General features: G+C 39.9%; 1 protein-coding gene across 4 annotated transcripts in view; it reads right to left on the bottom strand.

The window, feature by feature from the left end:
- Positions 1 to 607: 607 nt before the first annotated feature.
- The window catches only part of MET (MET proto-oncogene, receptor tyrosine kinase), a 128,099-nt gene continuing 109,186 nt past the window's right edge, over positions 608 to 19,520 (bottom strand). For all 4 annotated transcript variants that reach the window (XM_082845889.1, XM_082845890.1, XM_082845891.1 and 1 more), the window contains 6 exons: positions 19,383 to 19,463; positions 16,524 to 16,705; positions 13,446 to 13,555; positions 12,072 to 12,237; positions 2,923 to 3,059; positions 608 to 2,818 (listed from right to left, as the gene is read on the bottom strand). In XM_082845889.1, coding sequence (XP_082702015.1) covers positions 2,608 to 2,818; positions 2,923 to 3,059; positions 12,072 to 12,237; positions 13,446 to 13,555; positions 16,524 to 16,705; positions 19,383 to 19,463 — 887 coding nt within the window. In that variant the 3' untranslated portion in view covers positions 608 to 2,607. The remainder of the gene's footprint in view (positions 2,819 to 2,922; positions 3,060 to 12,071; positions 12,238 to 13,445; positions 13,556 to 16,523; positions 16,706 to 19,382; positions 19,464 to 19,520) is intronic.

Raw genomic sequence — 19,520 nt, 5'->3', positions numbered from 1 at the left:
GGCACTAGTTTAAACTCAGACCTTTTTTTAAAAAAAAATTTCAGACTGCCCCAAAGCTTAGATGACTGAAATTTCACCTTTGAATCCCTTTACCATTACAAGAATATTCATGGATATAACCTGAAGGTAGTTGCTCTAGTCCCTGGGGGCACCTGAAGAGTGGGAACCTGTGTAGATGAAAAGAGTAGTTTTAAGGGGGTAAGAAGGTCTCTCTCCTCCAACACCCAACTAGCTATCTCTGTGCCAACTGTGGGGTTGCAGCTCCATTGTCATGTCTTCTGGTCCAAGGATGCACCTTGCTGGAGAAGAGGATCAAGCTGAAGTAGGGGCCGGGTGCTCCAGCGGTTGAAAGGTTGTCAGGGAAATGTTAGGTAATTCAGCAGCGCAGGGGAAACCACCCTTAGAGAGACAGACTTCCTGAGAATCAAGGATGCAAATTCTTTTAGATGTCTATGCATTAACTTGACTAACACTCTCATAAGTGGATGAGTCGGTATAGTCAGGTGAAATCAATCTTAGGCTTCCTCTGTCATTATGTAAATGGAGTAGGCAATCAGGCATGACTAGCAAAAACCAACTCAGTATACAAGATGATACATCACTTTAATTGTACGATTTATCAGAACAACAACTATTAACATACAAAGTACCATTCAGCTCAACTGCAGGTATAGGCAGTGACAAGTATCTAATTCTTCGAAGAATCACTTAACTCCCACAATCTGTCCAGACACATTAACCTAAGGACACGTTTATAAATAGCAAACATGATTTTCACATTGTAGCTTTCTCAAGCATATATACAGGTGTGCAGTCTTGTTGATGGGTTGATTACATAAGCGCTATTCTCAATGTATTCATTCTCTTGACATCGGTGGAGACAGTTATTTCTTTCTGCAGAGTGGATTTTTTCTTCCTCATCCATCATTTACAATATTCTGTGAATCAGTATTACTCTTTACACTTCTGAAATAGTAATATTTGAATTGAAGTATCACTGCAGTACAATTCCTTGTGTCTTCTGATAAGTTCCACCATTGTCAAAGAGCTTTTGGTTGTAATCACTCTCTCTCGCAACAAGAGCTCAACTCTACTATTGGGTTTTAGCATAACACACCCTCTTTATAGCTTGCTGTGTTAACCCTTGGCTTCAAGTCCTGATGATGTAATGAGGGTGGGGTGTACTGGCAGTCAGTACATTTCCTTATCACTATTTACAGCCATTTAAAACCATGCTGTTATTAATCCAAGTCCGACATACCTTTTCTGAAATGTTCACAGTGCAGTATTTTTGTGGCCTAACAAAAGTTTTTTTACATCATTAAAAATAAACCTTTTTATAAAAATATAATACTTTAAATGTTTACATCGACAAAACCAGTTAGAGTATACTGTGCCACATGCATTATACAGTAGTAAGCACAAAATCCCACAGAACAAAACATCACAAAAGTCCTGACCAGAGTAACTGTTCATCCAGGTGAAATGGCCAGAACTTTCAATTGCCTTTTTTTTTTCCCCTAAAATATGTTTTGCTTAACACAAAACATGTCCTAATGCAAAACTGGACTCCTCCTGATTTTATTGTCTCCAATTGTTTGTGGGGTGGAAGGCTGCCACCTGAGAAAGAGGCTAATATTCCCAGTCCATCGATTCTTTCTCGGCTCTACTTATGAGCCATGATTGGAACCAATAAAGTTTTAGTCAGATGTATTTTGCTTTAAAAACATGCTGAGTTACCTTTAAAAACATTTATCATCACAAATTACTTATTTCATTTTCAGAGTCATCATTAAAAAAAAGAAAACAGACAAAACTTCTAAATGTCCACATCCAGATCAGAAAGGCATCATTCTCAAACAGTTGATTTTTAAATGACAAATATTTCACTGTGACTAAGCTATTTTATGAAAGCCTTAACGTTGTCTATGTACATATGTAAATATTCCTACTAATTTATAAACACATTTCATGTCCTGCTGTTTTGAAATGTTGACTGTGTTGTCTATGGATAGTTCTCCAATAAAAGGAATGTGTAGACAAAAATTTAAAAGGGAATGTTTACCTAATGGGCAAATGACAACACCAGTAATAAAAAAATGTGCTGTTCATACAACACATAAAAGTTATTTGAAACGCTTTAAGTCTAAATGAGTGGCCTGGTCCCAGGGCTGCCATGTCTTTCCTGGACATGATCACTTCTTTTGAATTTTCTGTGATCAACAAGCCCTCAAAATGCATTGCTTCAGTTCCCCATATGAAATCAGGTGGGATCCCGATTTTTAAAAATTTCAACCCAGCATTCAGGTTTTGGCCTGAATGTGACAGGAGCGTCATCACAGTTGCAGGATTGCTGTTGGTCACTGGCCTGTGGGACCAAGCTTCTGGCTCCAATGCTTTGTCAGATGAGAAATTCCGTAGAATCCAGTCATTTTAAATAACAATATAAGGTCCTATAATAGTGCAATTTTGGCAAAAGCAAATAATACCTGGTGGCCTTTCAGTGGCCAGGCAGTGAAAAAAATATTGGACAAACTGTGGACTGCTGTTTGGACAGTTCAGTAATGCTTCTCAGAAGGGGGCTGGCAGTACACGTGCCTCCATCCATCATGTATCCCCCTCGCCATCAACATTATCTTGTGATGACAACAGAGAAGGATATGGAGCGACACATTTGACATTCACGTATGTAGCGTTCACATGGACATAGTGTTCCCCAATGAAAGTAGAGAATATCGCTGATATCCTGGAGACCAGTTCAGAAAAGGATGGGCGCAGTTCAGCTTTAGGGTGCCAGCATTTCAGCATCACTTCATACCTGTTTCAGAAAGGAAACAATGCTGTAGGACTCTGAAGGCAAGTATTTCTGTAAAAGAAAAGAACGTAAGAGCTACAGAAGATCCTGTTGGAATTCTTACTTACAAGGGATCTGGGCAGTATTCAGGTTGTAGGAGCCTTCTGCCTTGCAACAAATATACTGTTATATCAAAGGTGTTGACATCAGGATAAGGTGGTGCTCCTCTTGTCATCAGTTCCCAGAGGAGCACGCCAAAGGACCACTGGTCAAACAAGGGAAGGGAGAATCCAGGTGAGGGAAGGGTGACCACACAATATGAAAGGTGATCAGCAGGTCTTCATAACTAAACTTGGTTTAGTGTATTTAATACTATTGCTGTTTTGGGCAAAATCTTCCTTAAAGGCAATCAGTAAGCTATATAATTATGACTCGTTTAAACCAGAATTGGATAAAGTTTAGATTACAAGTAAATGTAAAGTTTTCAAAGTCCACATGATGATTAACATTTCATCAGTAGTTTGTAGAGTGCATTTTCCAAGTTCTCTCTTACAGGGTCAAAGCATTAAAACGTTTCTATCCTTCTTTTTTATAATAGCTTCACTACAATTTTAGATTATTAGTAAAAAAGAAAAGACAAGGCTTCCAAAATTTAAATGCGTGGGATTTCCAAATGAATGTAAATACTCCTTAAGAAATGTAACCATATCTAAAAGTTAATGCTAAAAGAGAAGGTCTAAGTCAGTAAAAGTAAAAATCCATATTAAAAATCAGAAGTAATAAAACTGTTAGGCATCAAGGCTCTCAACTGAAAATGAATTTCAATAAAATATATTTTGAAAATGTTAAAGGAGGAAATTAATATAAAACAGCTGTAACAGTACTTTACAGGATGATCACAAGGCCACAGAGAGGTTGACTGATTTGCTAAAAATTCCCCAATAAATCTGAATTCACACAGGGATGAACATTTAAGAGTTCTTGACTCTTGGGTCTTGCTTGGTCTACTAAACTTCACTAAGTATGCAATTTCTTGATTTAGAGCACTCTCCTTGGAATAGATCAGGTCATACATATTATCTCGCCCTGGACGTGTGCCAAGGTGAGAATGACACAATGAGAGTAAGTCAGCACGTGTGGGTCACCGAGGACCAAGGAAATCAGTTCTCCCCTAGCAACACTTCCAGGACACTCACAGACCAAGAAGCACATGGCGGCAGGAATGAGGCACTGAGAAAAAAGAAGCTAGGAGGGCAAAGAGAATACAGATCAGACATGCAGAGCAGGAAAACATAACACTGAGAAGCAAGTGTAGCTCGTAACACTCGGCAAGAAGGAGAATAAAGCTTGTGTTTCTGAAAGAAAGAAACCAGGTAGACACTGTGGTTGCCGATACAAATCTCTATTAATGACTTTTTCCCTTTGCCCGAGTGTAAGAACCCTTTAAGGTCACTGACTTCCTTGATCCAAATAGAGAAAACAAACTCCTTCCCAGGTGGGCACTAGATAACTTTGCCCTTCAAAGTCAAAGTTTCCAATGCCTAAAAATCTTATGAGTCACTTCTGACAACTTCATTGTGTTAACCTTCAAGTTCCAGAATTTGCATTAGAATTTAAATCAATTTAACAAGTATCTACTGATCCTTGATGATGCACAAGTAGGTCACTGTTCAAGTTACTGGATAGGCCCCAAGGCTGATTTAACAGGGTTAAGAGTATTATGCAATTAACTGTCACATAGAACAATAAGATCTAATAACTGATACAGAGCAATTATAGAAAAGAGGTACAAATGTTGTGAAAAGGCAAAGGGATAATAGTGGGGTACTGAGAAAGGCTTTAGGAAGAAAGTGACAGTATAGCGGGTCTTGAGGAACAGGGAGAATATGTTAAATAGATACGTGTATTGTAAGGGCAGAAAGAGTGTTCTGGATGGAGGGAGTGGGCCCAGGGGTAAGAGTACTTGTGTGTTTTTTTGAACCATAAGGACAACAGGTCACTCTTGATGTGTGGAGTAGATGAAGGGACGACGGATAGATAAGGTTGAAAGGGGACCATGTTTTTGAATGTTGAACGTGGGTTAAACTGAAATAGATGGGATGTGACTGGGGTCGAGCTCCAGGAGATTGCATCTGTAAACACTCTGCTTTAGACAAATAGGGGAAGCCCATCCACAACATGGAGACCAGTTAGGAGGTTTCTGAACAGGAGTAGGTGAGGGCTGCTACTGTTTACTGGCAACACAGAACCTTATGAGACTGAACTCCTGAATTAGAGTGGTGGGAAAGAGTACGTGTCATCGAATGAGCCTGGCATGGGTGGGTGTCATGCCCTTTAAAAAAAAGATTGTCTTATTTAATCTTTATCAACAACCCTGTAATGTAATCAGTTTTGTAGATGTTTTAAGGATGAAGAAACCAAAGTTCTGAGAGGCTGATAACTGGTGTGTGATCAGGTTTCCCTAACCAACAGCCTAAGCTATAGGACGCCTGGAGGCAAATTTGCAAAAAAGGGGAAAGAGTTGGATAAGTTTATAAGGAATGATAGGGCTTGGACAATAACTGGGTATCAGAGGAGTGTTGGAGGAATCATGGGACAGAAGAGGTGAGAGGGAGGCAGTTTCCATGAACAGTCTGCATTCCAAACTCCCCATAACGGCTTGGACCGCCAGGCTTGTAGTGGGGAGGGGCAGTGAAGGAGAAGAATGATGCTGACCAAGAAGAGAGAGGCTGATGGGGGCCAGGAGAGGGAAGGGGAGAGAGAGACAAAGAGAGGGGGTGCTGTACAATACCTGCGCGTTGAGAAAGATGGGCACAACATTGTAAAGCAACTATACGCCAATAAAAATTAATCAAAAACGAGGAAAAAAAAAGAATGATGGAAACAAGTCAGTTTAAGCTTCAAGACAGGAGAGCGCTGCCATTCTTGCTTATTGTGTGAATGGTCAAGTCTTTCTGAATATCTGAGCACCAGCAGTGAGCTCACCTGAAGAATCTCTGCCTCACTTTATCAAAGGTGATGCTCAAAGCAGTTATTAGAGGTGAGAGATTGTTATAAGCCATAAAAAGTGATAGAAAGGCACACTGCCGAGGCAATCAAGGAATAGACACAGCCAAATTTGAGCAGTCGAGAGTAGGTAAATTGAGATACAACACAATTTATAAAAAAGCACAACTGATTAAAAAATGGATAAATTGATAATATTTAACAACTGGTAAATTGATAACATTTTCAATAAAATTTAAAACTTCTGCTCTTTGAAAGATACCATTAAAAAAGTGAAAGGCAAGCCAAAGACTAGAAAAATATATTGGTAAAAACACATATCTGATAACATGTACCTGTATCCAGAATATATAAAGAACTCTCAACAGTAAAATAACAAACAATCCAATTTAAAAAACACCAGAAAATAAATTCTGAAACTTAAAAAATGGGGAAAAGACTTGAGTAGACGTTTCACAAAAGGTGGAATAAGGATGGCAAATAAGCACATGAAGAGATGTTTAACATCATTAGTTATTTGGGAAATACAGATTAAAAAGAAAATTAGACGCCACTACAATCTATTAGAATGGCTAAAATCCCACAAACTGAAAATGGTAAATGCTGGTGAGGATGCTGAACAACTAGAACTCTTATATATTATTGTTAGGGATATAAAATGATACTGGCACTGTGGAACAGTTGGCAGCTTCTCATAAAGTTAAACATACACTTAACTTACAACCCAGTAATCTTACTTCTAGATATCTACTCAAAAGAAATAAAAATTATGTTCACACGAAAACCTTTAAGCAAATGTTACAGCAGTTATACTTATGTATAAGCAATTGCCTAAAACAGGAAAGAACTCAAATGTCCTTCAAGCAGTGAATGGATAAACACAATGTGGGACATCTGCACAATGGAATACTACTTAGGAATAAAAAGGAGTGAATTATTCTGCTATGGAAAAGAGTATTCAAAAAATTAAAAATAAAATTACCATATGATCCAGCAAGCCTACTTCTGGGTATATATATTCAGAGGAAATTAAATCAGTATCTAGAAAAGATATTTGCACACCCATGTTCACAGCAACATTATTCATAGTAGCCAAGAGACAGAAGCAATCTAAATGTCCATAGACAGATAAACGGATGAAGAAAATGTGGTATATACATACAATGGAGTATTATTTAGCCTTAAAAAAGGAAATCCTGTCATATGCTACAACATGGATGAAACTTGAGGACGTTATACTAAGTGAAATAAACCAGTTACAAAAATACAAATACTGTATGATTTCACTTATAATGAGGTATCTAAAGTAGTCAAACTGTTAGAAACAGAAAGGAGAATGGTGGTTGCCAGAGAGGCTGGGGGGAGGGGGAAATATGGAGTTGTTCAGTGGATACAGAGTTTCAGTTTTGCAAGATGAAGTTCTAGAGATCAGTTGCACAGCAATATGCATATAGTTAACACTACTGTACTGTACCTTAAAAATGGTTAAGATGGTCAATTTTATGTTTTTGCCACAATGAAAAAAGGAATAACTACTGATACATTGATACTACTGATACCTCTCAAACACATTATGCTACGTGAAGGAGACAGACTCATATTTACTGTATGATTCCATTTATATGACATTCTAGAAAAGTTAAAACTATAGAGACAGAAAACAGACCAGTGGTTTCCAGGTCTTAGCATTAGGGCAGGGGTTGAATACAAAGAGGCACAGGAAATTTTCCGGGATGATGAAACTGTTTCATATCCTGGTTGTTGTGGTGGTGAATATACAACTGTATGCAATCTTTAAAACTTAAAGAACTGCACAATAAAAAGGGTGAAGAATTGGTATGTTGCACAATGGTGATACCATTAATAGAAATAAAGAAGTGAGGCATTGACAGTTGGCAGGAAAGAATTTGACTTTGAACGTGGTAAATTTGTGTTGCTAATGAAGATATCTAGGAAGAGAGATTCAAAGGGGACCCTTGATGGGAATGGTTGAAATGTTGAGAGAGGCTGACACCTGGGGACCAAAATCCTGGGGGAGAGTTGTGTGTAAGGCTGTGAGAGAAGAAAGAGAAGCTGTCAAGGTAAAGAAAACACAGCCTAAAAGCAGGAGGAAAACAAGATGGTACAGTGTCCCCCGAAACCAAAGAAGGAGGAAATTTCAAGAAGGGAGGAGTAGTTGACGATATTAAACACTGCATAATGGTGAAGCAGGATGAAAATGCCAGTTGGTTGAACAACTGAGAAGTCAGTATTGACTTTAATGGAAGCATTTGTACTAAGTGTGAGACACTGTGTAATACTGGGTATGAATAACTGCACATATAGAGACATTCCAGTTTTGTCGGAAAGGGCTTCAAGAGTATTCAGACTTTAGCTGAACTCCATCTGGGCATTTGCAAGACAGTAGACCTTTCTACAAACAGGCAAGTTTTTGCTTGTAGGTCTCAACATACATATGGTTTATTACATGCTTTTGGAAATGTTCCATGTCAACATTCAAAAGATTGTGCTGTCCTGGAAATGAAACTTTATGCAAATTTATCCATGCAATCAATAACCATTTTCCAAAGCAGCACTGTATGGATTACTCAGGTTCACCCTTTATGTAGTACAGTATAGTGTCTTTCAATAAGAGGGAGAAAGACATAGCACTTCGTATCTATAGAAGCCTGTGTAAATTTCTAGTCAAGTATCTGAGTGACAGCTGTTTTATAAGAAGTGCTAAACCTCCCTGCAGTGTGCGTGTATTTTTGTGGAGATAGTAGTGTATGTACAGGGTTGTCAAAAAGCTCAGAATCCCAACTCTTGCCTTGAGCATCCAAAATTTCATCAGGCTTCTTTTGTTTTAATAACTTTGCTGAGGTATGATTTATATATCATAAAATTTGCCAATTTTAAGTGTACAGTCGAGGATGTTTAGCAAATTATATATAGTTGTGCAGCTATCATCACAATTCAGTTTTAGATCAATTACAACACCCCAGAAACTTCCCTCATGCCTGCTGGTAGTCAATCTTCGCTCCCACCTTCAGCCCCAGGCAACCGCTGATCTGTTTTCTGTCTCAATCTTTTGCCTCTTTCTAGAAATTTCACATAAATGGAATCATTCAACGTGTAATATTTTGGGTCTGCCTTCTTTAACTTGATACAATGTTTCTGAGGTTTATCCATGATGTAGCATGCATCAGTGGTTCCTCTATGTTACTGAATAGTATTATTCTGTTGTATAGATATACCATGTTTTATATACCCATTCGCCAGTTGATGGACATTAAAATCGCTCCTGGTTTTTGGACATTATGAATAACACTACTGTGAGCATTCATGTGCAAGTCTTTGTGTGGGCATGTGTTTTCATGTGCTTATTAGCTAGCTCTTCATACATCTCCGTGGTAAATATCTATGTAATCTTTTGCCTATTTTTAAAAAATGGGTTATTTTGTCTTCTTATTGAGTTGTAAGAGCTGGTTCTGGCTCTTACCAGTAGTCAAGTCTGGATGAAATGTATGTTCTTTGAGGATGAGTTAATTCTCCCTACCTTATGCCTTCACTTGCCACCATCATTAATGTGTCCTCAAGCCTACCTCTCTAGCACCTGCTTTTTTCATCTTTTTCAGAGTCTTTTAGGATCAGAATCCCAGGCATTAAGCTCTAGCATGGGCTATCACATCCTCTTACCAATCTTATCCACCCTGAAGTCCCATTCCTCCACCTTGTCCTGTGATACACCTGCTCATTGAAAAGACTCCCAGTCACCCTCAACTTATTCTCTAATGACTCCCCCACTTCCTCAGGAACTGAAACTCTGCTTTCACTTAAAGACCACAACGTCTTTGAAACTCTTACCAGTAGAGGCCACACCTCTCTTTCTTGCTGACTCACAGGGAGGAGGCAGATGACTTCCCGCCTCCTAACACTGCACTCAGATCCCGGTCCCCTATTATACCTTAAGAGCTGCCAACCCTTTCTCTTTTGCAATCTATGTCCTCCATTAACGTTATTTTCTCCCAATCTTGTTTGCTGATGTCACCAGTTAACACTTTTCCTGTTTTCAGTTGTTATCCTCAAGGACTGAGACATTAACATTTTTCTAACTCCACATATCATAGTCCTCTTGACTTATTAAAGGCAAATAGAATATTCCATCCACCACCCAGGCTCCTCAGCACACTCTAGACCAAATCACTTAGGTCATTCAGCTTCCAAGACCTTTCTTGTGCACTGAGTAGCAGTGGACTCTGCTGACCATATCCCATTACTTCTTGAAACTTTCTCTTCCTCTGAGTCTCCCACCTCTCTCCTTTTCTCCCTTACTTCATGTATGTAGGTTCCTCTGAATAATTGTATTTGGACTTTCAAAAGCCTATTTCCAGCCTTGTCCTCTGCTATGGATTGAACTGTGTCCCCCCTTTCCAAATTCATATGTTAAAACTCCAACTCCCATTGTGATGGTATTTGGAGGTGGAGCCTTTGGGAGATAATTAGGTTTAGATGAGGTCATGAGGATGGGGTTAGTGCCCTTACAAGAACAGACACCCGAGAGCTTACTCTTGCTCTCTCCCTAGCATGAGGCACAGTGAAAAGGTGGCCATGTGTTTTCCTCACCAGAAGCTGACCACACTGGCACCCTGATTTCCCACTTTTACCCTCTAGAACTGCAAAAAATAAATGTCCATTGTTTAAGCCACCCAGTCTGTAATACTTTGTTATGGCAGCCCTAGTTGACTAAGACAACTAAAGAGTTTGTACAAGCTGCAGATCCACATTTCCAACTGCCTGACAGACACTTCGCCTGTATGTCCTACTCCCAAGTCAAACTCAATATGTTCAAGGTTCAATTGGTATTTTTCCTCCTAAACCGGCTTTTGCTCCTCTGTTTCACATACTTGTAATTGCACCAGTATATAACTTTGCTCAGCTTTGACTTTCATCAATTTCTTGCTAAATATTGTTGATTCTACCTCTGAGATGCCTTTCCTTCCAACTCTTTTCTGTTCTTACAATTTCTATATTATTTCAAATTCTACCTCTCACTTTGTCTTCCTGCATCTACTCCTCTCAAAACATCTTACAGAATGAAGAAAGGCTGTAGTGTAATCTGATTCACTTTAATGTTTCCACATGGCCAGAGAATAAATTCCAGACTCCCTAGTTTGCTTTCCAAGGATCTCTATGACCTACTATGAAAATATTTTTCTCAATTTAGTCTCACAAGTTCCCTTTGCGCCTTCTATTTTTGCTGAATCACTGCTGCTTACTGTTTCCTTAGAACTTTACAGATTTGTATACTTTCCTGCCCCTTTGCCTCACCTGGATTGGCATTTTTTCATTGTCCATCATTTCCATCCTCCTTTAAGGCCCATTTCAAGCACCACCTCCTCCACCAGGTGAAAGGGCAGTGTGGTAGATTTGGCTGCCCAGGTGAGTCTGCCCATGGTCTTGCCTACCCTCATAGCTCAGGTGCACGCCTTTAGAAGCTTGTTCTGTGACAGGAGGATGACCATTGCAGATAAAGGAGGGCACTTTTCTAGCTAGGCCCACACTGCTAGACGTGCCTCAGTTACAGCTTCTTCTGCCCTTGAGCTATGAGTGGCTGGACTAATCCCAGTCTACTTTGTGTGAGTTAGTGACGGATATGCCTTCCCATTCCTGCTGAGCAAAAGCTCCTGGAGGACAGGGTTCATACCTGGTTCAGCTCTGGGCTTCCCAAGGACTTAACGTGCTATTCTTCTGGACAAATGTTTCCGAATAAATGAATGAATTTATGGAAACATACTATGGGTACCTGTTAGACACTCAAGCCCGTTTTTACTTCCGAAGAAAACTGAAATTAGTGGTGCTGAAGGTATCTTTTTTTTTTTTTTTAATTAACTTCCTGGGACTTCCCTGGTGGTGCGGTGGTTAAGAATCCCCCTGCCAATGCAGGGGACACATGTTCGAGCCCTGGCCCGGGAAGATCCCACATGCCGCGGAGCAACTAAGCCTGTGAGCCACAACTACTGAGCCCACATGCCACAACTACTGAAGTCCGCGTGCCTAGAGCCCATGCTCCGCAACAAGAGAAGCCACCGCAATGAGAGGCCCATGCACCACACCGAAGAGCGGCCCCTGCTCACAGCAACTAGAGAAAGCCTGCGTGCAACAACGAAGACCCAACGCAGCCAAAAATAGAAATAAATAAATAAATTAATAAAAAATTAAGTTCCCATAAAACTACTAAAAAAGTTAGGTATAAAAGTAAAAGAGGAGGTTGGGGTGATCAATACATTACCACATCTGACTTGGTGGTAAATTTCTGAGTTTGCAGGCTCTCTAAAGCCATCCACTTCACCGGCAGTTTTGCACCTGTTTTGTTGTGTACGCTATAGTATTCCTTATCATACACGTCTCTGGCAAGGCCAAAATCAGCAACTTTGACAGTGAATTTTTCATCCAGCCTACAGAAAGAACAAAAATTATTACTGGTGGCTGAAATAGAATAATTTACAGTGATGCTGAATCTCTAAAGATTAGAATAAGGGACTTCAGTATTTGAAATCCATAACTTCTGAAGGGAGGGCTTCATCTGGCCTGTTTTGACTAACACTAAATTACAATGGAATTCTTGAATAAAAATGCTTGACATTTACATTTTAAATTCAACAGACCAAGGAAAGAGATTATAAATGATGCGGCATAAGAAAATCTTTTTTGCTTTCATGGAGATCTGGAGAAGTAGTAAAATTGGCTACCCTCCCAGCTTTCCTTGGTTGCTAAATCGAGTATGCCAACTGACTACCCAAAGCAATCACTAATTTTCACTTGCCAGCTTATTAGCAATACTTAGTTTTATGGGGGAGATATGAGAGGGGACTGTTATTTTCCTTTTTCATTCTCAGTGGGCTAGGCTAGTAACACAACTCTTATGTTCCGCCAGTGAGGTAATAGAGAAAAACGATACATAGTAAAGCATCTAGGAAAACAGCAAGGTTCAACAAAAATCAATTTCTTCTATCTGAGGCTATGTACCTTTTGTTTAAGCTGGCTTTTATGTTGTTACATTGACCAAAACCAAGGTAGGAAATTAATAGCACAGTTCTTTCATTCAAACGTACCATGAGCCATGAATCAGTGCCATGTAAGGGAAAGCACAAATCAACTACAAACTGTTGACTGTTGTATTATACAGCCCAGGCAGACAGACACAAATAAAGTTCTTTGTATATTCATTCCCAAATACCATTTTTGGTAGGGTTTCTGCAGGCTGACTTCAAATCCACTCTTGGGAAGTTACAATATGTTGGTATTTGTGTTACCAGCCCTCTCCTTTTCACTGCAAAATGCTGAAGATCAAATTCTCCCTCCCAAAAACTAATGCAGTGTGAAACCACAACACTGGGGGCTATGGGTGGGAAGGAAAAAGAAAAGCAAGAGCACACAACAGCTGTTTAAGACCCCCACTGGAGAATTCCTTTTAAATTCTGTTTGATAAAGCCTGAAAGCCCCGCCTACATCCCCAGTGCTTACATATCGATTTAAAACTGTAACGGAACTAACGGACTTTTGCATGAGAAGAGAAAACATCCTCTCTAGCCTTGAACAGTGGAAAACAGATTCGTCCTTGTCACTTAATTTGGACTGCAGGCACAGAGATTCTTCTACTTACATACAGTTTCTTGCAGCCAAGTCTCTGTGGACAAACTTTTTGCTTGCAAGGTATTTCATGCCTTTGGCTACTTGAAGACCAAAGCCAATAAGATCTTTCACAGTGGGGTTCTGTAATCAAAGAGAATTGGAAACGCATAAACTAAGCATTTACTGTTCTAGCTATGAGCTCAGAATTATGAAATGTTTATAAGAATGACCTTGTTTCAAATAATAACTTGTGCCCTGTTGATAACTGCAATAATTTATTAAGTATCTGTTATTTGCAAAGTACCAGGCTAGATGTCTTTATAAACTCTGGCTAATCCTTACATACTCACGTCTGTGATATGGGCTCCATTTTCCAGATGGGGAACTGGAGACGTTTTAAAATGCAGGTTTTATTATTATTTAGGTGTGGTAAGGCCAGCAGATGGGAACAACTGCCATCGAAAAGGCTGTTACTCACAATTCCCAAGAGGAGGAGGCATGCCATGTCATACAAGGCCACTCAGGGAAGCACCAGGGTTGGTTAAGGAGGCAGAGGGAGCAAGGGGAAAACACAAGCAAGAGTCTGTATTGTGGTGTCTGTGGGAAGGAATGGGTGAAGCAGGTTTAGAATTGGCTGGTTTGAATAATTTCAGTGGGCTCTGGGGTATAGGGACTGTCCCTAGTAGTCTGGTACCTGGTCTTGAAGTGATTAGGGCAGGTGGATAATGTCCCAGAGTGTGAGAGCACTTTAAAGGAGGTGGCTGGGGTATGGGCTCTGGAGTGGTTGGTTTGGTGATGAAAGGCATGCTCTTTGAAGGTGAGTTGTTTAATACCTCTGGGAATTTGCTAGTCCTGGGAGGGGCAGTCTCTCCAGGGTCAGCATGTCCCCACAAGTCAGAGCATCAGAAATACACGGTTAATACAGGACGTTCCCAGAAAAATAAATCACCCCAAACCACTCAGATGCTAAGTTGTGGAGTTAGGGTTTTAACCTAAATCTGTTAGACTCCAAAGTCCACACTGTAGTGAAATCAATCACATCAGAAGCCCTCCTACTGGTACTGAAGCACCAGTGGCCTGGACCCACACAGAGAACAGGAAATCTCATTCTCCATAAGCTCAACACACAAAATTGGATGGACAGAGTAATGCCTTTAGTACCTATGAGAACTGTATCTGAAATCACATAGATGTCACTGTGGCTGATAGCCCTACTGGTGCCTGGCCATCAAGAACAGGATATCTCTTCTTCAGCAGCCACTGTGCAGTTTGTGAACTTAAGAGGCAGACAGTGGGGACTCTGAAAGGAGGGCTACAGCCCTCCTTAATGCATACAGCATGTGGAGGGGCCATTTCCTGTGTTTTAGACTTCTCTAAGACGTATCTGTTAATGGTTGCAATAAGTATAGACTCCTTGGACTATAAAAGGCTGTGATACTGTATAATAGGAAATCTCTATCATGCTTTAACCCTGGGGGAATAATACCTAGAGAAGATGGCATATCCAACCAGATGAACTCATCAGGGTAATGGCAAGAGTTAGAGTGGAAAAGTGGGTATGGTAAGGCCAAAGCTCTGTGCTTTGTAAGGTAAATTCATCTTATTTGCAAAAATTCACTGCCAGGGAATATTTTATTCTTTTGACTGAATGCAAAATATTTCTTTACTGTCCTAGAGCTTATTTCCTCCGAGAACCTGACCTCATGTTTATGAAGCTGTTGATCAAGAGTAAAGCTACACCATAACTCCCAAAGAGGCCTGATCACAGGAGCCAAGAAGCAGCCAGGGGCCATCTGTGACTTCAGTTCTGGAGACTCCTTCTTCCCTCCCTGGTCCTGGCCTGGCCATTGTTTGCTCAGCCTTTGGGAACCAGCATAAATGTCACTTAGAAAACCCTCATTTGCAAGCATCTAAGAACCTCTTTTGTAACCCTGAGCTCATTCATTCAACAAATATCTCCTGAGAGTCTATGTGCCAAACACTATTTTAGGTGTTACTGCTACAGCAGTGAACAAAATTAGCTACCCTCATGTGCTTGAATTCTAATGGGATGTGTGTGTATGTGTGTGTGTGTGTGTGTGTGTGTGTGTGTGTGTGTGTGTATACATATATTATTTATTTATTGCCTAGTAGAGCACTGTTCAATAGAAATATAATACAAGCCATATATGTAATTAAAATTTTTCTAATAGTCACATTAAAAAATTAAAAAGAAACAAGCAAAATTAATTTTCACAATATATTTTTCAACTCAGCACATCCCAAATATCATTTCAACATGTAATCATTATAAACAATTATTGATGAGATATTTTACTTTCTTTTTTTATACTAAATATTCAAAACCTGGGATGTATTCTATACTTACAGCACATCTCAGTTTGGACTAGCCACATTCACGTGTGGCTTGTGGCCACAGCATTGGATAACTCAGGCCTAGTGTATGATGTGAGGGTAAGTGTGATGAAGAAAAACAAAGCAGGGGAGAGGAGCAAGAAAGAGGGCATGAGGGTGTGGTGGTCAGCTGCAACTTCAGACAGGTCAGGGAAGCTTCATTTTGAAGATGACATTACAGCAAAAAGCTGAAGTTGATGACTGAGATATGTGGATATTTTGGGAAAGAGTAGTCCAGGCAGAGAGAATAGCAAGTGCAAAGGTCCTGAGGTAGAAGAGTGGGTGGCAAGCTTGAAAAATAGTAAGAGACCCATTTATAATTAATTTTCGATGTATTTCTTCCTTCTAAGGTTAAAACTCCTTGAAAGCTGAGGCTCATTCTGGCTCTACGTCTCCTGTGTGGTACATTTTCTGGCATATAGTAGGTACTCAAAGATGAGTACCTATCCAGCAGATGGTACAGCAAGGATGTTGCAGTGCAGGTAAGAATCACTGCCCCCAGGAGACCCTTCTAAGTATCACTATCTTCCTACTAGGATAGAGGATTTTGAGGAACCAGCAAATTGAAGTGGCCTCTGTCCATTTGAATGGTGCAAACATTTTATATGTGCTTCTTTGGCTAAAAGCTTTAAAAAAGGTTCAAAACAGGCACATTTTGGAAGACTCGCTGGCTTACAGCTAGTTCATGAATTAGTAAGTTTGGTAATATACTTACGTGAGTCTCATTTCTAATGAAATTTCGAAGATCCCCATGTTTCATGTATGGTAGGACCACCAGTGGAGACCCCTCACTTCGAAGGCAGATTCCCAAGAGCGAGAGAACATTGGGATGACTAAAATCTTTCATGATGATTCCCTCGGTCAGAAATTGGGAAACTTCTCCTATGTCAGTGATTCCTGAGAAAGCCAGCAGTGGAGACATTAACCTCATTACAGGGACAACGATTACTTTGTCAAGTTCAGAGAGGGAGAGCAATGGAATGTAAAACCATTGGGCTACATCTTGCCCTGATGCCTTATCATCAGAGTGTTTCTTTACAATACTTCTGAGTGAATGATGTCACCTGTGCTGCACTTTTTTTTTTTTTTTAATTTTATTTTTGGCTGCGTTGGGTCTTCATTGATGCGCGTGGGCTTTCTCCAGTTTTGGCGAGGAGGGGCTGCTCTTCATGCGGTGCACAGCCTTCTCATTGCAATGACTTTTCTTGTTGCGGAGAATGGGCTCTAGGTGTGCGGGCTTCAGTAGTTGTGGCATGTGGGCTCAGTAGTTGTGGTGCACGGGCTTAGTTGCTCCACAGTATGTGGGATCTTCCCGGACCAGGGCTCAAACCTGTGTCCCCTGCATTGGCAGGTGGATTCTTAACCACTGCACCACCAGGGAAGTCCCTGTGCTACACCTTTAAGTCACCACCTGTACCTGTTTTTGTAAGAGTCTAGCAATCTGTTTGTCTCATGCAGAACCATAGTTTGCCTCTTACAGAAAAAGGAGACGGAAGCAGGCCAGTCCATTTCTGTAGTGATTGTCTAGGGCAGGGGTTGGCAAACTTTTCTGTAAAGGGCCAGATAGTAAATATTTTTGGCTTTGTAAGCCTTATGGTCTCTGTTGCAAATACTCAACTCTTGCCATTGCAGCGCAAAAGCAGCCACAGACAATAGTGGCTGAGTCTCAATAAACTTTATTTATGAAAACAGGCAGCAGGCCATAGTTTTCCAATCCCTGGAGTAGGAGGATTTGAAGACCAAACGTTGTCTATGGTATCTAAGTAGACTATTTTGTTATAATAGTTTCTAATCATTTCCAGATAGAGATCCCGAGGGCCTGACAATAGTCAGCACTAATAAAGAGTTAACAACCTTTAATTTATTAATCTGATTAGTATCAGTGTCAGTGATGATATTCTTCTACAAATGCAATGCATTCCAAGACCTGGAAGTCCATCTGGACCAAACAGAGATCAGCACACACCAGGGACAGAGAAAGATTTGTTGGCATTAGGACTGTTCTGAGTACAACTGGCAGGGGTACTCTTTAGTGAGGCAAACTTATTGACAATTATACTTAATCCATCACAGTTTGTAGTTAGATTTCATATAAACTGTCCCTTTAATTACCTTGTGGTTAGCCTTTCAAAAAAATGAACCATACAGAACACTGCTCAGCGTGGAGATTTATGTTTAAAAAAGCTGAAATATTTCTGGCAATAATGTATCTTGTAAGAAAACCTTTCACGTGCACATTGAAAGCTTATTAATTCCAATATAAATCTGTAATATATCTTGTTAACATTTTTTCAGGCTGCCTCAAACTATGAGCAGAAATTTAGAAATGGGGGTAGAAAAGGCAAGCACACTGACCTGACATGTGAGACCTGTCAGCAAAGGTGGAGCCAGGAAAGCTCTAGTATGAGGAGTATATTGGGTTGTACAAGACAGTAATTTATGCCATAATTATGGCTCTGGGTCATTAATAAACTCTTAGTTTATGTTTGGAAGCATTCCATGTTTCTTTTCTCTTTTTTTTTAAGCAAAGTTGAATAACATGCATACATGGGAGAGACCCAGGAAAACTGAGTAACTCCAGCATTCCCTGCTTCTTAGAAAGAGTATGCATTCCATTTTAAAAAGATTTTCTCAATAGCAGATAATATTAAAAAATATATGTCTAGCACTAAAAGAGGGTAAGTATCACTTGTTAAGGAAGTACATTTATGTGGAATACCTCATTCACCAAAAATGTGGATAAATGAGATATTACCACATTTACAATTTTTCAATTTTCTGCTGGCATATTTTTTTCCTGTTTTCTTATTTCATTTTTTATCTTTTTGATGGAAGTCATGGTTAAAAAATAATTATAGTAATGTCTCTGGGTAAAATGAGTCATTATTACTGTATGTGCCAACATGCTTCCCATAGTTTCCATAAATATCACTTGTAAAACAAATATTATAAGTCAAACATATTTAAATGATACTTAGGCTCATCCAAGAACCTCATTTCTCCTTCATTCTTACTTATGAGGGCTCTGAGGGATAATTTCTGAGGAAACATTTCAATAAGAATTTTTAAAAATAAATTTATTTATATATATATATATTTTTTAAATTTTTGGCTGCGTTGGGTCTTCGTTGCTGCATGCGGGCTTTCTCTAGTTGTGGCCAGTGGGGACTGCTCTTCATTGCGGTGCGCGGGCTTCTCATTGCGGTGGCTTCTCTTGTTGCGGAGCACGGGCTCTAGGCGCGCGGGCTTCAGTAGTTGTGGCTGCAGGCTTTAGAGCACAGTCTCGGTAGTTGTGGCACACGGGCTTAGTTGCTCCGCGGCATGTGGGATCTTCCCGGACCAGGGCTTGAACCCGTGTCCCCTGCATTGGCAGGCAGATTCTTAACCACTGCGCCACCAGGGAAGTCCCATCAATAAGAATTTAGATCAAACGAATTTTCAGGATTAGATCCATAATTCCAGCAGCTGCTGATTTTTCCACAAGGGAAAGTGTAAATCAACGTTTTATTATGAACTATTTATTAGTTTGCAAACCACGAAAGTGTACTCCACTGTTAAATAAAATATAACTTACTATTCAAGGATTTCACAGCACAGTGAATTTTCTTATCATCGTTGTCCAACAAAGTCCCATGATATACACACCCGAAATGTCCTACATGAAAGAGGGAACTTGGTTAGTGCCACATTACTTTTAATTGTGCAATATTAT

The sequence above is a fragment of the Leucopleurus acutus genome, assembly GCF_964270905.1.
Source record: "Leucopleurus acutus genome assembly, chromosome: 9".
Lineage (NCBI taxonomy): Eukaryota > Metazoa > Chordata > Mammalia > Artiodactyla > Delphinidae > Leucopleurus > Leucopleurus acutus.
Note: the sequence above shows the minus strand (reverse complement) of the source record. Positions and strands in the feature narration are given on the sequence as shown.